Source organism: Eleutherodactylus coqui, chromosome 7, assembly GCF_035609145.1.
Source record: "Eleutherodactylus coqui strain aEleCoq1 chromosome 7, aEleCoq1.hap1, whole genome shotgun sequence".
Classification (NCBI taxonomy): domain Eukaryota; kingdom Metazoa; phylum Chordata; class Amphibia; order Anura; family Eleutherodactylidae; genus Eleutherodactylus; species Eleutherodactylus coqui.
Window position 1 is genome coordinate 74,083,807 of NC_089843.1, and position 20,600 is coordinate 74,104,406.

The following is a 20,600-nucleotide window of genomic DNA, read 5'->3' on the forward strand; positions in this document are numbered from 1 at the left end:
AGCCACAGCCACAACTCTACAGCAACCCACCTGGCCCTGCACTTATTAACAATTTGTCCCTCACTGGACAAGAGGAGAGAGGGGAAGGGACGATACCTATCGATCCCACCTCTGGTCCTCAAACACTCTGCAGTATTGCAAGCTGGCAGTCGTTAGAATACAGGCTGGTTTGTATTTAGCGTTCTCCGACTTCTGCACGCATGCGAAGCGGAAACTCAAATCCCCAACCTGGTCAGTTCTAACGCACTCCAGAGCTCTACAATATGCATACAAAACGCTGCCACCACCAATTTGGTTACGGTAAATTGGAACCCGATTTCTGAATACAATCTTCGGAGAATATGGTTTCGTGTTAACACGGACGAGGCTCACTAATTAATTTAAAGTTTAATTCTCAAAGAATAGAGCAGTGCTTATTTACAGAAAAAATACGAAAATGATGTTACAAGATAAATGGCAAGAGACTTACATATGATATCACAAACAGTAAAATAACAGGGATTAAAAGAAGAGAGTTACCATTCTGTGGCGTGGAGTCGCGCCAGAACTGCGGACCAGACCTCACGTATAGTGACCTCCAAGGGGCTGACCCGGAGCACACATTGTGTGCGACTTTTAAACTCTCACGGTGGTAACTCCCCTTTAGTTCCTTCCAGCCCCCTTAGGGGCTGGCTTATCTTGGGACACATAATTCCCTGAAATACATATTTCCTTCATAACTCCATGTGGGTGTGCCCCACCATGAAAATATGACAACGATGTTTCCTGTTGTGATTTTACGTGTGTTTTGAGCCCATGCATGAGTAGTTTTGGACGCATCTGATCCGAGATACGCAATTCTCGGTTCCTGAGCGTCGTGCAAATGTAGGGGTCCCTGCATCTTATTTGTGGGGATGCGACGTTCCATAAAATATCCTCGTCCGCGGGCTGCGACGTACAGGTCTTTCATAATTCCTAAATTACATTTTTCGTTCTTATGTTAGCTTTGCCTCCAAAACTTATCAGGTCAGTTACGACCATTTGGACCCGTAACAAGGGAAAGAGCTGCTGAGGTGTGAAGCCTGTTTCCTCTCGTTATCTCTGGCTCCAGAGGGCTGTAGGACATCAGAGACCCCCTGGGGGGAAAGTGTAAAAACCTTTTCTGAAGTCTACTGCAAAGGTATTCCAGCACCCAGCTCCTTCACCTAGAGCTACTGAGGTGTGAAGCCTGTTTCCTCCCCTTATTTCCTAATATTAACATTTGCTGGCTCTGGCTTCAGAGGGGCTGTAGGGCATCAGAGACCCCCTGGGGGAGAAGTGTAACAGCCCTTTGTGGAGTCTACTTCAAAGGTATTTCAGCACCCAGCTTCCCTAGGTACTGAAAAGCACCCAACTCCTTTGCCTATGGCTATACATCATGGTTGCTACACCACGTGGGACTAAGGTCCCTCCTCACACCTCCCTTTTTTTTGTTCGGGTGTGGGAGGCCAATCCTTTACGGATTGCCTACCAAACCCGGACCTGGAGCATCCTCTCCCTGCCGAGACAATCCATCAGCATTACCATGCATACTGCCCTTTTTGTGTTGAATCGTGAAATCATATTGCTGTAGTGCTAGACTCCAACGGAGAAGCCGTCCATTTTCCCCTGACATGCGTTGCAGCCAAGTCAGTGGATTGTGGTCTGTTACCACGGTGAAGTTGCGGCCATAGAGGTATGGCTGCAGCTTCTGTAGAGCCCACACAATGGCTAGGCATTCTTTCTCGATGGTGGCATATGCCACCTCCCGGGGCAGAAGCTTGCGGCTGAGATACAGCACAGGATGCTCGTCCCCACCAAGGTTTACCTGGCTAAGCACGGCACCCAGGCCATATGTACTGGCATCGGTCTGTACCACAAACCTTCTATTGAAGTCGGGGGCTTGCAAGACTGGAGTGCTGGAGAGAGCAGCCTGGAGGGCTACAAATGATTGCTCACAGTTGTCAGTCCAGGAGACAACTTGTGGCAGTTTCTTCTTGGTCAGGTCAGTAAGAGGCTTTGCTAGGACACTGTAATTGGGTACAAACTTGCGATAGTACCCAGCGGTACCCAGGAAGGACATGACTTGCTTCTTGGTCCTGGGGCGAGGCCAGGCCTGGATGGCATCCACCTTACTGGGCTCGGGCTTCAGTGTCCCCCCCCCAACACGGTGTCCTAGGTATTGTACCTCTTTCAGACCAATCTGACACTTGCCAGGCTTGATGGTTAGGCCGGCATCTCGGATCCGCCTAAGCACCTGCGACAGGTGCTGTAGGTGATCCTTCCAGGTGGGGCTGAAGATAGCGATATCATCCAGGTATGCAACAGCACACCCTTCGAGCCCCTCAAGCAGCCGGTTCACCAAGCGCTGGAAGGTGGCAGGGGCATTTTTCATGCCAAAGGGCATCACCTTAGACTCGTAGAGCCCGAATGGGGTGATAAATGCAGACCTTTCTTGAGCCTCCCTTGTCATTGGTATTTGCCAGTATCCCCGACTCAGGTCCATTATAGTTAGGTACTGGGCACCAGCCAGTCGGTCTAACAACTCATCAATGCGGGGCATGGGATAGGCATCAGACACTGTGATGGCATTCAACCTCCTGTAGTCCACACAGAAACGGGTCGTTCGATCCTTTTTAGGCACCAGGACTACAGGGGAGGCCCACGCACTCCGCGATTTTTGGATTACACCCAGATGCAGCATCTCATCAATTTCCCGCTTCATATCTGCCTGCACCTCCTGGGAAACCCGGTAGGCGGATTGCCTAACGGGGGAATGGTCCCCAGTGTCCACATGGTGAACTGCCATCTGGGTCCTCCCTGGTTTCCCGGTGAAGGAAGATAGGAAGGGGATTAGTGCCTCCTCCAGTTGAGAATGCTGATCCCTTGAGAGACAGGGGTTAATTTGGGCATCCTCGATAGACCCGCCCGCCTGAGCAGTGGCTAGCAGATCTATCAGGACTTCTTCTTCACCTTCCTCGGGGCGGCTGCACACTGGCATGGCGCAGGCCTCCCTCTCGTGGTGAGCTTTCATCATGTTCACGTGGAAGACTTTGTTCTTCTTACGGACATGATCTACCGTAACCACGTAGTTGACATCATTGAGCCGCTGGTGAACATGAAATGGACCCTCCCAAGCAGCCTGCAGCTTGTGCTGGGTCAGTGGGACTAGGACCCACACCTTCTGACCCACTTCGTATACTCTCTCTCTAGCGTTCCGGTCATACCACTGCTTTTGGCTGGCTTGGGCCTGTTCCATGTTCACACGCACCAGCTGTGTCAATGTCTGCATCTGATCACGGAGCTTTAGGACATAGTCAACCACGGATGTTCCAGAGGCATCTGTCTCCTCTTCCCAGGATTCTTTTACCAAGGTCAGGGGTCCCCGCACCCGCCTTCCATACAGGAGCTCAAAGGGGGAGAACCCCGTTGAGGCCTGAGGTACCTCTCGGTAAGCAAACAGCAGGTGAGGGAGGTATCGCTCCCAATCGCGCCCATGGGACTCGACCAACATCTTAAGCATCTGCTTCAGGGTGCCATTGAACCGTTCACACAGACCATTAGTCTGTGGGTGATACGGACTGGCTACCAGATGTCGCACCTCTGTTTTCTTGCAGAGGCACTGCATTAGGCTGGACATAAACTGGGGCCCCTGATCCGTAAGCATTTCCTTAGGGAAGCCTACGCGGGAGAAGATGGACAGTAGTGCGTCTGCCACCTTCTCAGTTCGGATGGAGGACAGGGCTACAGCCTCGGGGTACCTGGTGGCATAGTCAACCACGGTCAGTATGTAGCGTTTCCCAGAGCGGCTGGGGACAGCCAGGGGACCTATCAAATCCACCGCAACTCTTTGGAAAGGCTCTTCTATGATCGGCAAAGGAATTAGGGGAGCTTTGGGTCCAGGCCCCGATTTCCCCATCCTCTGGCATGTCATACATGACCGACAGTAGTTGGCTATGTCGGCACCCATCTTAGGCCAGTAGAAATGGTGGGCTAGCCGGCCCTTGGTCTTATTGACCCCTAGGTGCCCAGCTAGCGGGATCTCATGTGCGACTCTGAGTAACTCCTGCCGGAACTGATAGGGCACTACCAGCTGTTTCTCTTTACGCCACTTCAGCTGGGGGTCACCGGGATTAGTTTCCCGGTATAACCTCCCTTGTTCCCAGAAGAATCTCTCCTTGTCGGACTCAGGGAGGGGTTTTCCCGCGAGGTCCCTCAACACCCCCAGGGTGGCATCTGCATGCACAGCCGCCTGGAACTCCTGGCTGGGGGTAGCCAGAAGGGAGGTTAAGGTTGTGACCTCACTGAGTTTTCCTGGTACCAGCCCAGGGTCATCTCCGGCCCCGCTAGCTCCGGTTGGTTGGGAGCTGGAGGGCCCGAGGCGCAGGGAAACCCCTGCATTCTGGCTACTCTGGCTGCGGGTAACCACAAGTATGTTGGCTAGATCTTTGGGTGACACCCCCGCTCCAGACTGGCATATTCCTGTACCTGCATTGGTCATTGGTCCACCCCCACCGGCCTTATCACACCCTGTGGTGCAGGGCACAGGCTCGGCAGGGGTACAACTCACATCATCCCCACATTTTGTGACATCACCTACCACCGGAGGTCCTTGCAGGCTCTCGGTGATATCACACTGGGGTGGGGTATCACCGAGCTCCGCGGGTTCACACTGGTTGGTAGTACTGTCATACCGGATTGGGTCAGTGAGCCCAAGAGGGGGGCAGACTGCATGGGACTCCCCACTGCTTCCCCCGTCTGAAGCATCACTGATCGACACAGGATCACACATTATAATTTTAACAACATCAACATCATTATTTTTGACATTACGATTTTCACTGGGTTCAGGGGGGTCAGGTTCCTCGTATCGAGACACCAACTTCCCCAGATCCTTCCCCAGTACCACATTTACAGGGAGGTCATCGGACAACACTACCTCCTTCACCCCACTTCCCGCACCCCAATCTAGGTACACACAGGCCATGGGTAAGGCGGAGGAGATGCCTCCGACTCCAGAAACAGTCATGGTCTTCCCAGGAATTATGTCAGTAGGGGACACAAGTTCCGGACGGATGAGAGTCAGTTCAGCTCCGCTGTCACGCATCCCTACAGTGACAGTATTACCAACGGTGACAGTTTGTAGGTTATGATCAATCTTCCCACTACCCCCTTTGACCAGAAGCACGGCTGGGGCAGGTGGGGTGGGCTTGGAAGACGGAAGGTTTTTCCTCTTGTCAGGACAGGCAACACTGAGGTGACCCAGCTTGTGGCAAATAAAACATCTGCGAGTCTCCGCAGCAAACTTGGAGGAAGAAGGGATGGTGGACCCCCTTGGGGGTCGAGCGGCAAGGGGAGAAGGGTTGTCATGTTTAATGTTCGGCTTACCCATTCTCCCGCTGGTTTCAGGTTTTCGTAAGTCCAGCTTTCGGTTGGCGACATATTCATCAGCAACCTCAGCCGCCTCGGCCGATCCCTTAATCCTTCGGTCCACGATGAACCGTCGCACATCTCCTGGGCACATATCCAGGAACTGTTCCTTTAATATCATGTCTTCCAGGTCATCAAACTCGGTGATGGATTGTCCCCGAATCCATTGTCGGAGGGCGGCCTTCTGGCCATCTCGCAGGTCCACAAAACTGTCCGTGGGGCCTCGCGATAGTGTACGAAACTTTTGGCGGTACATCTCTGGCGTGAGATTGTATTTTTTGATAAGGGCCGCTTTGATGACGGCATAGTCCGCACGTTGCTCCTTGGGAAGAGCAGAGAGGGCCTGGAGGGCCTTGCCCTTAAGCCCTGGGATTAAATACCGGGCCCATTCCAATTCAGGTATTTGGTATTGGCAGCACGTCTGCTCAAATACCTGCAGGAAAGCGTCCAGATCTCCTTCCGGGTCCAGAGCAGGGAAATTTTCCATTCGGGGTCTGAACGGTGAAGGGTCTCTGGACCCACTCCTCTGTGAGTCCAAACTGCCCATCTCGAGTCGTTTTAGTTGCAGCTGGTACTCACGCTCTGCCTGGCGTTCTGCGGCTTCTCGCTGTGCCTGGCGTTCTGCGGCTTCTCGCTCTGCGGCTTCTCGCTGTGCCTGGCGTTCTTGCTCTGCCTGGCGTTCTGCGGCTTCTCGCTCTGCGGCTTCTCGCTGTGCCTGGCGTTCTTGCTCTGCCTGGCGTTCTCGCTTGGCATTTTCTTGCAGCTGGAAAACATATTGCAGGTAACGCTCAGGGTCTCTTGCACTCAGCTGTTGTAGAGCCTCTCGGGTAGGCAAATCAAAGTCCTGCTGAGAGCTGCTATTGCTGGGGTCTCCTCGATTCCGACCCATAGCCTCTTCTCCGATGGGGTCACCCATCTCTGTATCAGGGTTTGCTGTGGCTTGGTGCGAGACATCGTCTTCTCCCAGCACCTCGGTCACCGGCCCCTTTAGCTTAGCGGCCTGGCTTCTAGTTGCCATCTCCGTAGTTGCTTTGCCAAACAAAAGATAGAATAGAAAACAAGAAGAAAGGGGAGGGGACTGTCTGGGGATATCGTAAGTCTCTTACACAAAAGCACTGAGTGAAACCTCGTAAGAAGGGCACCAATCTTCGCAAAGACTGGGTGCTTCTTTTCGTACAAGGACTAACTGCTTAATCCTGGCACGAACGTGTTAACCTTATCCCACTGCTGCCACCAATTTGTCACGTACGCAGGGCGAGGGCGAGGAAGGAAAGGCTCTTAGGTTGTGGAGTGACTGGTACCCAACTTTCCAGACTCCTGAAAAGCGACCATGAGCCACAGCCACAACTCTACAGCAACCCACCTGGCCCTGCACTTATTAACAATTTGTCCCTCACTGGACAAGAGGAGAGAGGGGAAGGGACGATACCTATCGATCCCACCTCTGGTCCTCAAACACTCTGCAGTATTGCAAGCTGGCAGTCGTTAGAATACAGGCTGGTTTGTATTTAGCGTTCTCCGACTTCTGCACGCATGCGAAGCGGAAACTCAAATCCCCAACCTGGTCAGTTCTAACGCACTCCAGAGCTCTACAATATGCATACAAAACGCTGCCACCACCAATTTGGTTACGGTAAATTGGAACCCGATTTCTGAATACAATCTTCGGAGAATATGGTTTCGTGTTAACACGGACGAGGCTCACTAATTAATTTAAAGTTTAATTCTCAAAGAATAGAGCAGTGCTTATTTACAGAAAAAATACGAAAATGATGTTACAAGATAAATGGCAAGAGACTTACATATGATATCACAAACAGTAAAATAACAGGGATTAAAAGAAGAGAGTTACCATTCTGTGGCGTGGAGTCGCGCCAGAACTGCGGACCAGACCTCACGTATAGTGACCTCCAAGGGGCTGACCCGGAGCACACATTGTGTGCGACTTTTAAACTCTCACGGTGGTAACTCCCCTTTAGTTCCTTCCAGCCCCCTTAGGGGCTGGCTTATCTTGGGACACATAATTCCCTGAAATACATATTTCCTTCATAACTCCATGTGGGTGTGCCCCACCATGAAAATATGACAACGATGTTTCCTGTTGTGATTTTACGTGTGTTTTGAGCCCATGCATGAGTAGTTTTGGACGCATCTGATCCGAGATACGCAATTCTCGGTTCCTGAGCGTCGTGCAAATGTAGGGGTCCCTGCATCTTATTTGTGGGGATGCGACGTTCCATAAAATATCCTCGTCCGCGGGCTGCGACGTACAGGTCTTTCATAATTCCTAAATTACATTTTTCGTTCTTATGTTAGCTTTGCCTCCAAAACTTATCAGGTCAGTTACGACCATTTGGACCCGTAACAAGGGAAAGAGCTGCTGAGGTGTGAAGCCTGTTTCCTCTCGTTATCTCTGGCTCCAGAGGGCTGTAGGACATCAGAGACCCCCTGGGGGGAAAGTGTAAAAACCTTTTCTGAAGTCTACTGCAAAGGTATTCCAGCACCCAGCTCCTTCACCTAGAGCTACTGAGGTGTGAAGCCTGTTTCCTCCCCTTATTTCCTAATATTAACATTTGCTGGCTCTGGCTTCAGAGGGGCTGTAGGGCATCAGAGACCCCCTGGGGGAGAAGTGTAACAGCCCTTTGTGGAGTCTACTTCAAAGGTATTTCAGCACCCAGCTTCCCTAGGTACTGAAAAGCACCCAACTCCTTTGCCTATGGCTATACATCATGGTTGCTACACCACGTGGGACTAAGGTCCCTCCTCACAGTAACGGTATAGTAACTGAGTGGCCGGTAACTATAGCAGTGGTTTCCCATCTCTAGTATGAAAAGCCGCGATTAGAATATTCCTTTTTAAAGCTGGGTCATCTGATGTTTTAAAAAGTTTGTTTCAGTTGTCTCCTGCTGTCCCCCCCCCCCCCCCCCCCCCTCTTCGTTGCAAGAATGCAACAGAAGGTTCTAACTAAGGTTTGGAAACTTTAGTTTTATCTCTTACTTTAAAATCATTATAACTTTATGTTCTTTCGGAATGCACTGGAACAGTTGGGAGATTGAGGCGCTGGGTAATAGTGAGCTGATTTAATGGTATTAAATTAACCTTCAGGGACTTCAGATAATACAGTCCCTAAACAGCATCCGCTAAAGAACATTTACTTAATGAGAATGAAACTTCAGAAACAAATGTTGGTCTGTAGAAAACCAGAAGTAGAAAATCACAGTGTGGGATCTTATGCATCCATGCACATTACATCAGGGGGATTTGTAATTGTTCTAAGATTTGCATTGAACTGAGGGAACGTTCTTATCGAGAAGGTCAATGTTTCTTCAACCTGTTGTTCTCAAATTTAAGAACTCCAGCTATTCTAGAAATTCATGGTGTTCATAACCCCTCCTTCTCTCTCTTATCCTCTCTCCCTGTTGTCACTCATCTCCTTCCCCTTTTAGTACAGTTTGTTTGTTTTTTTTTGTTTTTTAATTCACGCCTCTCTCCCATAACGGTCTTCTTGAAACAGTGCTGATGCTGCTGTAATAACAGGCCCTGTTATTTTAGCTAGTGGGTTCTCACTACAGACAAACTGTATCTATCGATCTAACGTTAGAGGGGTGGAAGTAAAGGGATACAGTAATTCAAGTCTCCTCTTACTCTTCCCAGTTTTTAAATGAACTGAGTATATCGCCTCCAAGTAAATGACGCCACCAAACAGTATAGACCACTCATTTTTATTTCTAGATTGGAAATTTGAATTTACGTATTGAAGTACAAATGTTAGCTGAAGTGGGTCGGTGGAGGTACACTTTAAGCTGTGTGTGTCTCAAACACCTAAACACAAATTACATCCGTTAAACTCATGATGACACTGTTATATTTCTTATATCAATGTTACTTCTCACCCCAATGGGTGGGAAGGTTATTGTATAATAGATGTCAGACTTCTGGCACATGGCTTTAGGCTGCACATATATTAAAACATTTTGGAGCAATGTCATAGAATCATAGAATGGTAGATTTGGAAGCACCTCCAGGGTCATCGGGTCCAACCCCCGGCTCAGTGCAGGGTTCACTAAATTATCCCAGACAGATGCCTGTCCAGCCTCTGTTTGAACACTTCCATTGAAGGACAACTCGACACCTCCCGTGGTAACCTGTTCCACTCATTGATCACCCTCACTGTCAAAGTTTTTTTCTAATACCTAATCTGTGTCTCCTCACTTTCAGTTTCATCCCATTGCTTCTAGTCTTACCTTGTGCAAATGAGAATAGGGCTGATCCCTCTGCACTGTTACAGCCCTTCAGATATTGTAGATGGCTATTAAGTCTCCTCTCAGCCTTCTTTTTTGCAAGCTACACATTCCCAGATCCTTTAATCGTTCCTCATAGGACATGGTTTGAAGACCGCTCACCATCCTGGTTGCTCTTCTCTGAACTTGCTCCAGTTTGCCTATGTCTCTTTTAAATTGTGGTGCCCAAAACTGGACGCAGTATTCCAGATGAGGTCTGACTAAGGAAGAGTACAGGGAAATAATGACCTCACATGATCTATGCTTCTCTTTATACATCCCAGAATTGTATTTGCCTTTTTTGCTGCTGCATCACACTGTTGACCCATGTTCAGTTTGTGAATGTACTAGCAATGCAAATTGATGTGTCAGGAACTCCAGTGCCTTTGACTGCAGAGGTGCCTGTTTGGCGTACTAGATGATTCTATGTGGACTTCTCATATGCACATTTTTCTCAGAGAAACTTTATTCTTTGCATGGAAGGTGATTAGGTGATTGCTTTGAGATGGATGGGAGACAGATTACCTACTATTGGAAAATGGAGGAAATTGGTGAATATAGCTATTCATTATGAAAAATAAATATATAAAAATAGAAAGTGCATGCAAAAACTCTCCAATTTTTGACGCTTTGTGCAATTTTCCTCTAACCTTATTCCCTCACAAGTCATTAAGACCTAAAGTATCCCTGCCTACAATGAAGCATGGCGGTGACTCGGTGATCCTCAGAGGCTACTTTGCTGCCTTTGGCACTAAAATACTGCAGCGCAGAATGGATTCAATCACGTCAGGAAATCCTACGAGAAACCATTGTGCCTTCTGTGAGGAAGCTGAAGTTTACGTGTTATTGGGCCTTCCAACAAGACCGCGAACCCAAGCATACCTCAAAGTCCACCAAGGCTTGGTTTCAGAAGAAGTCTTGGAAGATTCTAGCGTGACCATCGCAGTCAGCTGATTTGTACCCCATAGTAAAGCTTTGTTGGAATGTGAAGAAGGCGGTTGCAGCATGTAAATCGAATATTGGTGAACTGGAGGCCATTGCCTATGAGGAAGTTTCTAGGATTCCAGAGGAACGCTGTCAGAAGCTAGTGTCTGGTTATGCATCACATTTACAGCAGATCATAACAGTAAAAGAGTGCTCTACTAAGTACTAAAGACTCTTGTCATGAAGGGGTTGAATAATTCTGAGACTTCCATGGTAAACAAGCATTGTGGATGTCCATTGTTAAGGGCTACATGAGGATAACCATGATAAACATAGGCTGTTGCTGAATTCTATCCTATTCATTATCTAAAGTCTACAGAGAGGCCTCCCGGTTGATTCTCCATCTTTCGCCTTCAGTGCACGCTGTCATTGTTCTATCATTCTTGCGCTTCCCATCCCATGCCCCAGACCTTTTCAATGAGATTCAATCTTATTTTTCTCCAGGTATTTACAAGAGAGATTGAAACAACTGCAAGAAGAAGTTAATCTGCAGAAAAGCAACATTGTGAAATACAAGGTAAAGAAACCATTTTTTTTGAAAATGCATTGAAAAATGAGATGTGTCCCTCAGAGCTTTGTTCCAATTGAAAACAGTTGTTTGGATTTCATGCACTTGATTTATTGCTTTTGTGTCACAAAACCACATTTCCAGATTCTCAGATGGCAATAAAGGATAAGTGCAAAGTCACTGGCTCATCACGGTTATCATGAAGACAACTTGAGGCATTACTTGTGAATTTTTTGTTTGTGAAGAGGCCAATTTTACAGAATCTACAATGTAAACCAACCGCTTCAACATTTTGTTTGTTTTCTTTTCTTCTAATTTTTGCAACTTTTAAAGTTTTATTACATATTGTAGGCCCCAGCGATTGCGCAAACTGTCTGGAAACTGATTAAGAAGTTCAGGAAAATTTGCGTCTTGTTCACACGTTTGTAAAGCCGACTAACATAATACCAAGGGTCTGTTGGGGTCATCCTCACACAACTACTGTTGTAGCTGCAGTTTGTATTGGTGTCACTTGTGTTGACGGTTGACTCACACCATGCTCCAATACCAGTTTCCTGGCGCTTTTATGTGGACCTCATAAAGAAATACACCGAATCAGACTCGGCTAGTACAGCTTTTGAGACCTGGCGATTGGAAAGACTGCTTGGACGACCATTTTTTGTTTTGTCCTGGACACTACCAGTTTCCCTGAACTTCTGAACCAGCTTCCTGATGGTTCGTGCCCTCACTGGCTCTCTTTCTGGGAGTTCTTGATTGAAAGCCTCGGCCACCTCATGTGAACCTGTTACCGATCATCAGGATGATCTTGGTTCTGTCCTGGATTGTAAAGACTGTCTGTCTTCTGGTATCTGAAAAGACCTGCGATTTAGTGTTTTTCATACCTCATAATTAAACATGCCAGCTGTATTAATATTCAACATAGCATCATCCATAACTCGGGTATTGACCAAATGTCCGCATCTATGAATTTCTGATGAAATGATAACCCTAAATCATGTATCCCACGTACTCCATTCCATTGAAGTTTCTTGGGCTGAAGGTGGCCAACAGACACACCATAGTGCCAAAAAGTTTTCCCTACAGCCATGTTAAGGCCCAATGTCCACGGATGGATTATCGCTGCGGAATTCGCTGCGAGACACCCGCTGCAAATTCCGTAGCAATGACCGTCAATAGCATGCCATCTTAAAAGATTCTTCCATGCCCACTAGCGGAAATCAACTGCTATTTTCCACTCGTGGGTAAGATTCGCAGCATGTGTTATTTTTTTTGTGGAAAATCGCATGAACTACTTCCATTGCAGTCAATGAAAGCCAGCCATCCATCCCGCAGCGAGTCGACGCAAATCCGCATCATGCCCTGCACTGTGCATGCACGCTGGTTCGCCCACCGAGACACTCGCGGCAAATCCGGACAGGTGAGTATCGGTCTCTGGGGGTCACTGCTGGAGCACCTGGTCTGATTTTGCTGCGAGATTACGCAGTCTGAATCCGACCCGGCCGTGGACATGAGGCCTAAGGGTTCTACGAAGTTTCCTACTTGTATCTCTTTTCATTTAGTAGATATTTCAGGTGGTCTTGACTTTTTGAAGCAATCGGCATATATACACTGCATGTGTGTATACTATATCTAATGCCTATACAGTACATCTTAGCCTGATGTGGTGTATCAAAATAACTCCAACCTCATGTCACTGCATTATGTAACTACACGGTATGCCTCACACTCACTCATCATCACCATAGCCTCTACAGTGTGGACCACAGAAAACTAGTCCAGCACCACACTGTTATGAAAGCTGTCTAAAAAAAAAAAAACTTAGTTGCCCGTGGCAACCAATCCCAGCGCAGCTTTCATTTTACCTCATCAGTAGAACAAATGAAAACTGCTTTATGATTGGTTACTATGGGCAACAAAGATTTTCATAAGACTTTGATGCCGGGCTACTTTCCCGTGGCCCACTGTGTATAAAAAAAAAAAACTTCCCTGGAATGTTGTTTACCGGGAAATATTTTAATTAGATGAGCTAATCCTCCATACACATTCTTGCACAGCACTGAACACAAGATCCTGGTTGTGCGCTAGACAACAAAATCTTGTGTAGATCCCATTATGAGCGGCACTTATATTTATCGATCGAACCACTGATACTTTTCTTTGCCATCACAATTGATGACCGATAATAAACAATAGTTTCATTGTTGGCAGCGAACAATTATCAATACAATTGGTCAGAAATGAGGGAATCGGGACTTTAGCAACAAGCAAAACTTTTTTACAAAAACCAAACCCTTTTGTCCCATTTGAGCAAAACTACTTTTTTTCTGCTTTTGTACAGGGATGAAGTTGCAGAACATCCTGAATTTGACACAATAACTACAGTAAATCGCTTAGCAGCAAAAGTGTCATCTTCTAACAGCATAACAGCTTCCTTCATTATAAGTGTGAAGCTGCCAGGATATCGCACCCTGGTTATATCACTGCCGTAATTACACACTACATCTGACTGGAGATCAGCAGAATTGTGTATATTGCAGAACACAATACATGTGCAGGCTCCAGGAGCAAATATAGGGGTTTTAAAGGGGTTTGCAAATGCCCCCAGTTGTACCTCCATTGCCAGCTCTCAGTACACGATTGTACATTGTTACATCTATTATCCCTGTAATATTCTTGGTGGTTTAGTGGTAGAGTAGCTGTAGTTTGAGGTCATCTAAAAAGGTCCAAAGTTCTTTAGAGGTTTGAACTCATACGGAGCTTCCCTTTAAGTCAACCAGCTAAAGGGATGATCCCACAATCAACTTTTATCACCTATCCACAGGATAAGTCTGATTAGTAGGGTCCCACTCCTTGGTCTCCTACCGGACAGAAGCAGCTACCATGTCCCCTTGTCCTCCTGAATGGTGCTCGTTACCGCTTAGTGGGACCGCTGGAGAGAGCCGAATACAAGTGTTCAGCTACTACTGGCAGTCCCATAAAGTCGAGCCGAGGAGCAGCAACTTCTGATACTTTATCAGTAACGGCTTTTGGTCGTCCAAATTTTAATTTATCAGCAACAAACCTGTTTCTCTTCATTTGGTAATAAGTTTGGCAACTGCACTGTGGGTAATGGTAAGTCAGGTTGGTGGCATGGATTGAAATCTATTGCAATGACGTGTGCTTCATTCACCAGACAGGACAATCTGAACCTGTTCTGCTTAAGGCCTTGCGTCCACGGGCAGGTTGGGTTCCGTGGGCGGGAGCCCCACAGCAAAATCCCGCCCCTGCCCGCCGCATGAGGACATTACTTACCAGTCTGAATGTGTGAGAGTTGTCCGTCATCTCTTCCGTGCATGTGGGTGGGTGCACCGGCACACCTCCCGCACATGTGCAGTGGAGTTTTTTTTTTTTTTTTTAAATCTCCTGCTTTCCAGGGGACCTGCAGCACACCCGGAGTGATAGTTCCGGGTATGCCAAAGATCACACGGCTTACATTGACTTCAGTGGAAGCCGTCCCTGCGGGACCGGCTGCAAAACGGAGCATGCCGCAATTTGTTTTCCGGAAAACAAACCTGCATTCCTTGATTAAGCTGCAGGCACCTATAATTGTCTATGGGCAGCTTGAACTGTGGATAATCCACATGGGTGCCCCATGCGGATCCCGGAATTCAAACCCGCCCGTGGACATGAGCCCTAAAATGTTTTCATTGCAGGCAGTGTGAATGATGACACTAACACAGTGGTAACATGACAACAAATAACATTATGTTAAAATGAAGAAAACCATCGGTTTTCCTTGCAAAATTTTCTCCCAACTTGATATATCACATACCTACCTTCCCCCTGGAATTATAATTATTAGTTAAATCCAAGATGGTGGCATTCAAAATGGCCGTCATATTGGTGACATGGCCTAAAAGGTTTACCCCCTTCCCCTGCAGTATGTATGCCAAACTATTTTCATTCTGTATGAGTATTTCCAGATGATTTGTGTATCAAAATTGTGAACTAGTTCAACTTTAATTTTCTAGATTATACTGAAACAATGTAATATGGACTGTGGTTGCTACGGGAAACAAAGCATTGTTGTCTTTCTCACAGTTGTGATAAATGATACTCCTCTTCTGTCATTTCGGGCATGACGTTCTAGCAGCCTATTGGATCACTCTCATTATTTTCCAAAATGTCTGTGTGTTTGTTTCCTTCCTTCTACATAAGATGTCCCTTTGTACTTCAGAATGCGCTGGAGAAGAGGAAGAACTCAAAGTCAAGTAGCAAGTCTAATAGCAGCGCCCTGACCGGGGTTCTCTCTGCCAAGCAAGGTACTGAGCTTCTGTTTTCTATGTTTTTAGAATACGTACATATATACTGGACTGTGTAATGGTTATTTCTTTAGTTCTAAGATCCTCTTCAGTCTCTTTTGTGTGTTGGGCGAGGGGTGTTTCCCGGCTGTTCATGAATATTCATTAGGAAATCTGCCTCTGTCCAGCCCATTTAGAATACAGTACATAACCTCTTATATGGCATGGCTGCATATGATAGATGTACTGCAACAACAGTAAATCTCGTTAAAGTGATTCTCCAGTCAGTACCTGCAAGGGATGATTACCTGACTTTTGTTTTTCCTCTTATCTTGCTAGTTGTCTGCTTTTTAGCTTATCTCCCTTAGGACAGAGCTGTGATCTGTGATTATAATTTAACTACTGTGTGTAGTTTGAGGTAGTCTGGGACACACCCCTGTATCTTCATTGGTTCAGGATGCCTGCTCTGCAGCCTGAACCAATGACTAGACAGTGGGCGTGTCCCAAACTACCTTAAACTAGACATAGTGGTTAAATTATAATCACAGGTCACAGCTCTGTCCTAATAGAGCTGAGCTAAAAAGCAGGCAATGAGCAAGATCAGAAAAAAAATACATAGGTAATCAACTCCCGCAGATACTGACTTTTTTATATATTCATTTTAAACTCCTGACTGGAGCGTCGCTTTAATTAAAATGGCTGTCTCGCAATAAGTACTTATCCCCTATTCTGTGGACAGGGAATAACTATCTGATTGGTGGAGGCCGGACCACTAAGACCTATACCGATCCTTAGAGGTGGGCCTCTAATCACACATGTGCACTACTGCTCCATTTATCTCTATGGGACTGTTACGGATAGCTGAGCACTAGAACTCTGATAATGTACCTCAGGCAGTCCCATTGAAATGCAAAAAAAAAGAGAAATAATTAAAATGTACGGAAATGTTATTCACCAACCTATCACACTGGCAATTATTCCATAAATACACACCATATACTATATATATAATGATGATTATTTATACACTGCATGACAGAACGCACATAAGAGGTCATTAAGAGAAGGTACCACACAAGGCAGCATCCGACATAAGGGGACTCTTATACAGGGCGACTGTCATCCTGTTTAAACACTGGACCTGACAGTGTAAGTTAGCAAGAATCACTCACTTGCCAAAGTTGCTTGGTTTTCAGCTTAGTTAAGAACTGAGTGACTGTTGGCCCATTTAAACAGACAGCTGTTCATCTATGAACGACTGCCTATTTGCTCTGAATGGAAGTGGACGACCAGAAGAGATCTCTGACGTGCTCCCCCTCCATTGCATGAGCGATTTATCGCATGTGTGTGAAAGTACAGGAGCAATAATGGCTTAAAGGGGTCATCCAATTGTTTCTGGACTAATGTACTAAGCTGATTTCTGCAGGAAGCAGACAGCTTTGTTCGCACTGTAGTGGCCAGGCTTGGTACTGCAGCAAAGTTCCCATTCATTTTAATGCCTGTAATACCAAGCCTGGCCACTGCAGTGGAAATGTTGCTGCTTGCTTCCTGCAGAAATCCGCTTAGTACACACACACTGGATGGGAAATAACTGATCAGCTTGGATTTCTGCTGATGTACCCCTGAGGATACGCCATCAATAGTTTTACAACTGGACAAGTGCCCAACAGCTATTCTGTCTAAAAGTACTCTAAGGCTGCCCCTGCAGAAAAACATATATAACTGGGGTTGGAAAGTGACAAACATGCTTTTCCTATGGAAATAAGGGAGATGAAACAATACCTCCACAGTGCCACCTATTGGAAGGCGGCAATACCTAAAGTCAATGTTAGACTCTGTAAACAAGCCTTGCAACAATGACCAGGAATTGAAAGCAACGTCAGAGCCCATGCATATACAGCTTGCTTTGCTTTCAATTCCTAGTCATTGCTGCAAGGCTTGTATAAAGCGTCTAATATTGACTTTAGGTATTGCTGCCTTCCAATAGGTGGCGCTGTAGAGGTATTGTTTCAGCTCCCTTATTTGCATATTACCCAGAGGAGCATAAGTCTCCTTACTCTCACCGTCTTGGTGCTCTCCCTAAGGAGAAAAGATAGCGTTTCGGAGCCCTTTCTTATGGAAATACACCCTTCTCCCACTAATCTTTAGTGACTCATAGAAAGTGCATCACTCAACAGGGAGCAAAAGAAGGAACAATCCATAGACTCTGTGCTTCATTCTTCATAAACAATCCCAAAACCTATTGCTACGTAGCTATATAAATAGATATTTAGCTGCACCGCGGAGACTAGAAAGGCTCTTTGATGAGCTGTTACTTAATTTGTTCCTTCATTCAGCTTCATTAGTGACATATTTCCAGACGAGGTTGGGAGATTTGCTCGCATTGCTTTGATGACATTGCGTTGCCAGATGGATTTAACATCTTTGATTATTATCCGTCACCTGCAGTTTGTGTGTTTTGTGCAGTTCAGGAGCTGTTATCAGAGGATCACGGCTGCAGTCTGCCTGCTACTCCGCAGTCTATCTCTGATCTCAAGTCGCTGGCTACAGCTCTGCTTGAAACCATTCACGAGAAAAACATGGTTATTCAGCACCAAAGACAGACTAACAAGTATGTGTACAGTCCCCTCCTGTTTACTGTCACTGCTGCTTCCAGCTTGTTACATCCAAGATGTTTCATCACACTCTGAGAACCAAGCCCAAGACACGTCTATTCTGAGAACTCTCCTTCACATGACTTTACTCTGCAGCTTTCACAATACTTTTCCTTCTTTCGGGCTGCAAAAATCCGTAATCAAAGTGAAAAGGAAAATTCCTATTCTGTTGCATCTGGAAAATTGGTCCAGCTAAGGAATTCATGCACAGTAATGGGTAACAAGGGAGACCCCCCCCCCCCCCCCTCTCCTACCCGGTGAGAGAGACCCCCCCCCCTCTCCTACCCGGTGAGAGAGACCCCCCCCCCCTCCCCTTCCCGGTGAGAGAGACCCCCCACCCCTCCCCTTCCCGGTGAGAGAGACCCCCCCACCCCTCCCCTTCCCGGTGAGAGAGACCCCCCCCCCTTCCCGGTGAGAGAGACCCCCCCCCCCCCTTCCCAGTGAGAGAGACCCAGCACATATAATGACTGTTCACTAGAGATGAGCGAACGTGCTCGGCCCCGCCCCTTTTTCGCCCGAGTACCGCGATTTTCGAGTACTTCCGTACTCGGGCGAAAAAATTCGGGGGGCGCCGTGGCGGCGCGGGGGGTTGCGGCGGGGAGTGAGGGGGAGAGGGAGAGAGAGAGGGCTCCCCCCTGTTCCCCGCTGCTACCCCCCGCACCGCCGCGCCTCTCCCCGCCCCCCGAATCTTTACGCGCGAGTACTGAAGTACTCGAAAATGGCGGTACTCGGGTGCGTAAGTACTCATTACGAGTACGTTCGCTCATCTCTACTGTTCACTCATTGTGCAGGTATTGTTTCATCTCCCTTATTTGCATATTACCCAGAGGAGCTTAAATGGCCTTTTGAGTCTCCCTACTCACCGTCTAGGTTCTCTCACTAAGGAGAAAAGATAGGGTTTCGGACCCCTTTCTTAGGGAAATACACCCTTCTCCCACTCATAGACTCATGTAGTTTCATTGAAGGCTATGTTACAATGCCTCGGCAGCGCCACCTATTAGCAGTTAGCTTTCCTTCTAGTATGACTGGGACTATAAGCCAAAACCAGAATTTTCTCCAGAAGGAAAAGATAACCATGTACAGTCATAGCCAAAAATGTTGTTTTTCACATAGTTTGCTGCTTCAGTGTTTTTAGATCTATTAGGGTGGTTTCACATGTAGGGTAGAACCTCCAGTCCGGGATACGGCCACAGATCTAGCTCAAAATACCAGACGAAAAAACGCAGCATGCAGCGCTTTTTCTTCTGTCTAGAAGCCAGGTAGCTGAACGAAAACAGAGTGGGCCCCATTATAGTAAGTGTGGTCCATTTTGGCGCTGAGACAGGGCTGTTTGGCCATATAAATTCCCATTTCCTGCTCCCCAAACAGAGCAGGAATGTGTATCTTTGGGCACGGGTGTGATATCACACTTAGGCCACTTGCAAACGGGTGGGTCAGATTCCGCATGCGGAATCCAACCTTGTGCCCAGCCAACATCCACGCGCACCTGCTTTTCTCTCTTTTCTTCTATACTGCGGATGGTCCACATGGCGAGCCATCGGACATGCGCAGAACAGAATTTTTTTTTTTTTAAATGTCGGATTTTTCCACATCATTGCCCAGTGATGACACGGAATCCATGACCTTTCCACAATGTCATTGCGGAAGGGCCGTGGATCGGATGGCTTCCATTGACTTCAATGGAAGCTGTCCATGCGGAATCCACTCTGAAATAGAACATGCTGCGATTGATGTCCGCCGTTGACAGAAAAAGGGATTTCCAATAGCATATCTATGGGCAGTATTTGCGGCAGAATCCGGAGGTGGACACGCTTCCTGATTCCACAATGCAAATACACCCGTGTGCAGCCGGCCTTAGTCAGATACTTCAGTATACCATAGGAGCACAGTTATAATCATAGGAGCACAGTTATAATCATCTCATACGTTTTTAGCCTTTTCTTGATAAATATATCAAGTATAGACACAGAGTCAGTATTTACAGTGTTGCCTTTTTTCCAAGACTTCTGCAATTCACCCTGGCATGCTGGATATCGGCTTCTGGGCCAAATACTGACTGATGACAACCCATTCTTGTCTAATCAGTGTTTTTGTTTGTCCACTGGCTTTTTGAGGATTGACCACAGGTTCTCAATGAGATTGAGATCTGTGGAGTCTCCTGGCCATGGACCCAAAATTTCAATCTTTGGTCTCAGGATGCTTTACTGTTGACCCAGGATTTATGGTAGGGCTCACCTTTACTTCTCCGGACAACCATTCTTCCAGATGTCCCAAACATTTTGTAGGGGGCTTCATCATAGAAAATACTGTGCAGGGATTGGACTGCAGAGGACTGGGGTAAAGTTATTTTCTCTCCAAAACAAGTTCTCCCATCTATCCCGGAGCAATGTGGGGATTAACAATGCTTTTTCCATCATGATGGAGCACCATGTCACAAAGTAAAAGTAATAACCGAATAGTTGAACTA

The 20,600-nt window shown here is 46.9% G+C and overlaps 1 protein-coding gene across 4 annotated transcripts in view; it reads left to right on the forward strand.

Moving 5' to 3' along the window:
* Window positions 1-20,600, forward strand: part of CCDC149 (coiled-coil domain containing 149) — a 74,218-nt gene that overhangs the window by 42,785 nt on the left and 10,833 nt on the right. For 2 of the 4 annotated variants that reach the window (XM_066573222.1, XM_066573224.1), the window contains exons 7-9: window positions 11,136-11,208; window positions 15,416-15,500; window positions 17,928-18,090. In XM_066573222.1, the coding sequence (XP_066429319.1) occupies window positions 11,136-11,208; window positions 15,416-15,500; window positions 17,928-18,090 (321 nt within the window). The remainder of the gene's footprint in view (window positions 1-11,135; window positions 11,209-15,415; window positions 15,501-17,927; window positions 18,091-20,600) is intronic. The other 2 variants (XM_066573223.1, XM_066573225.1) reach the window with 1 other exon arrangement.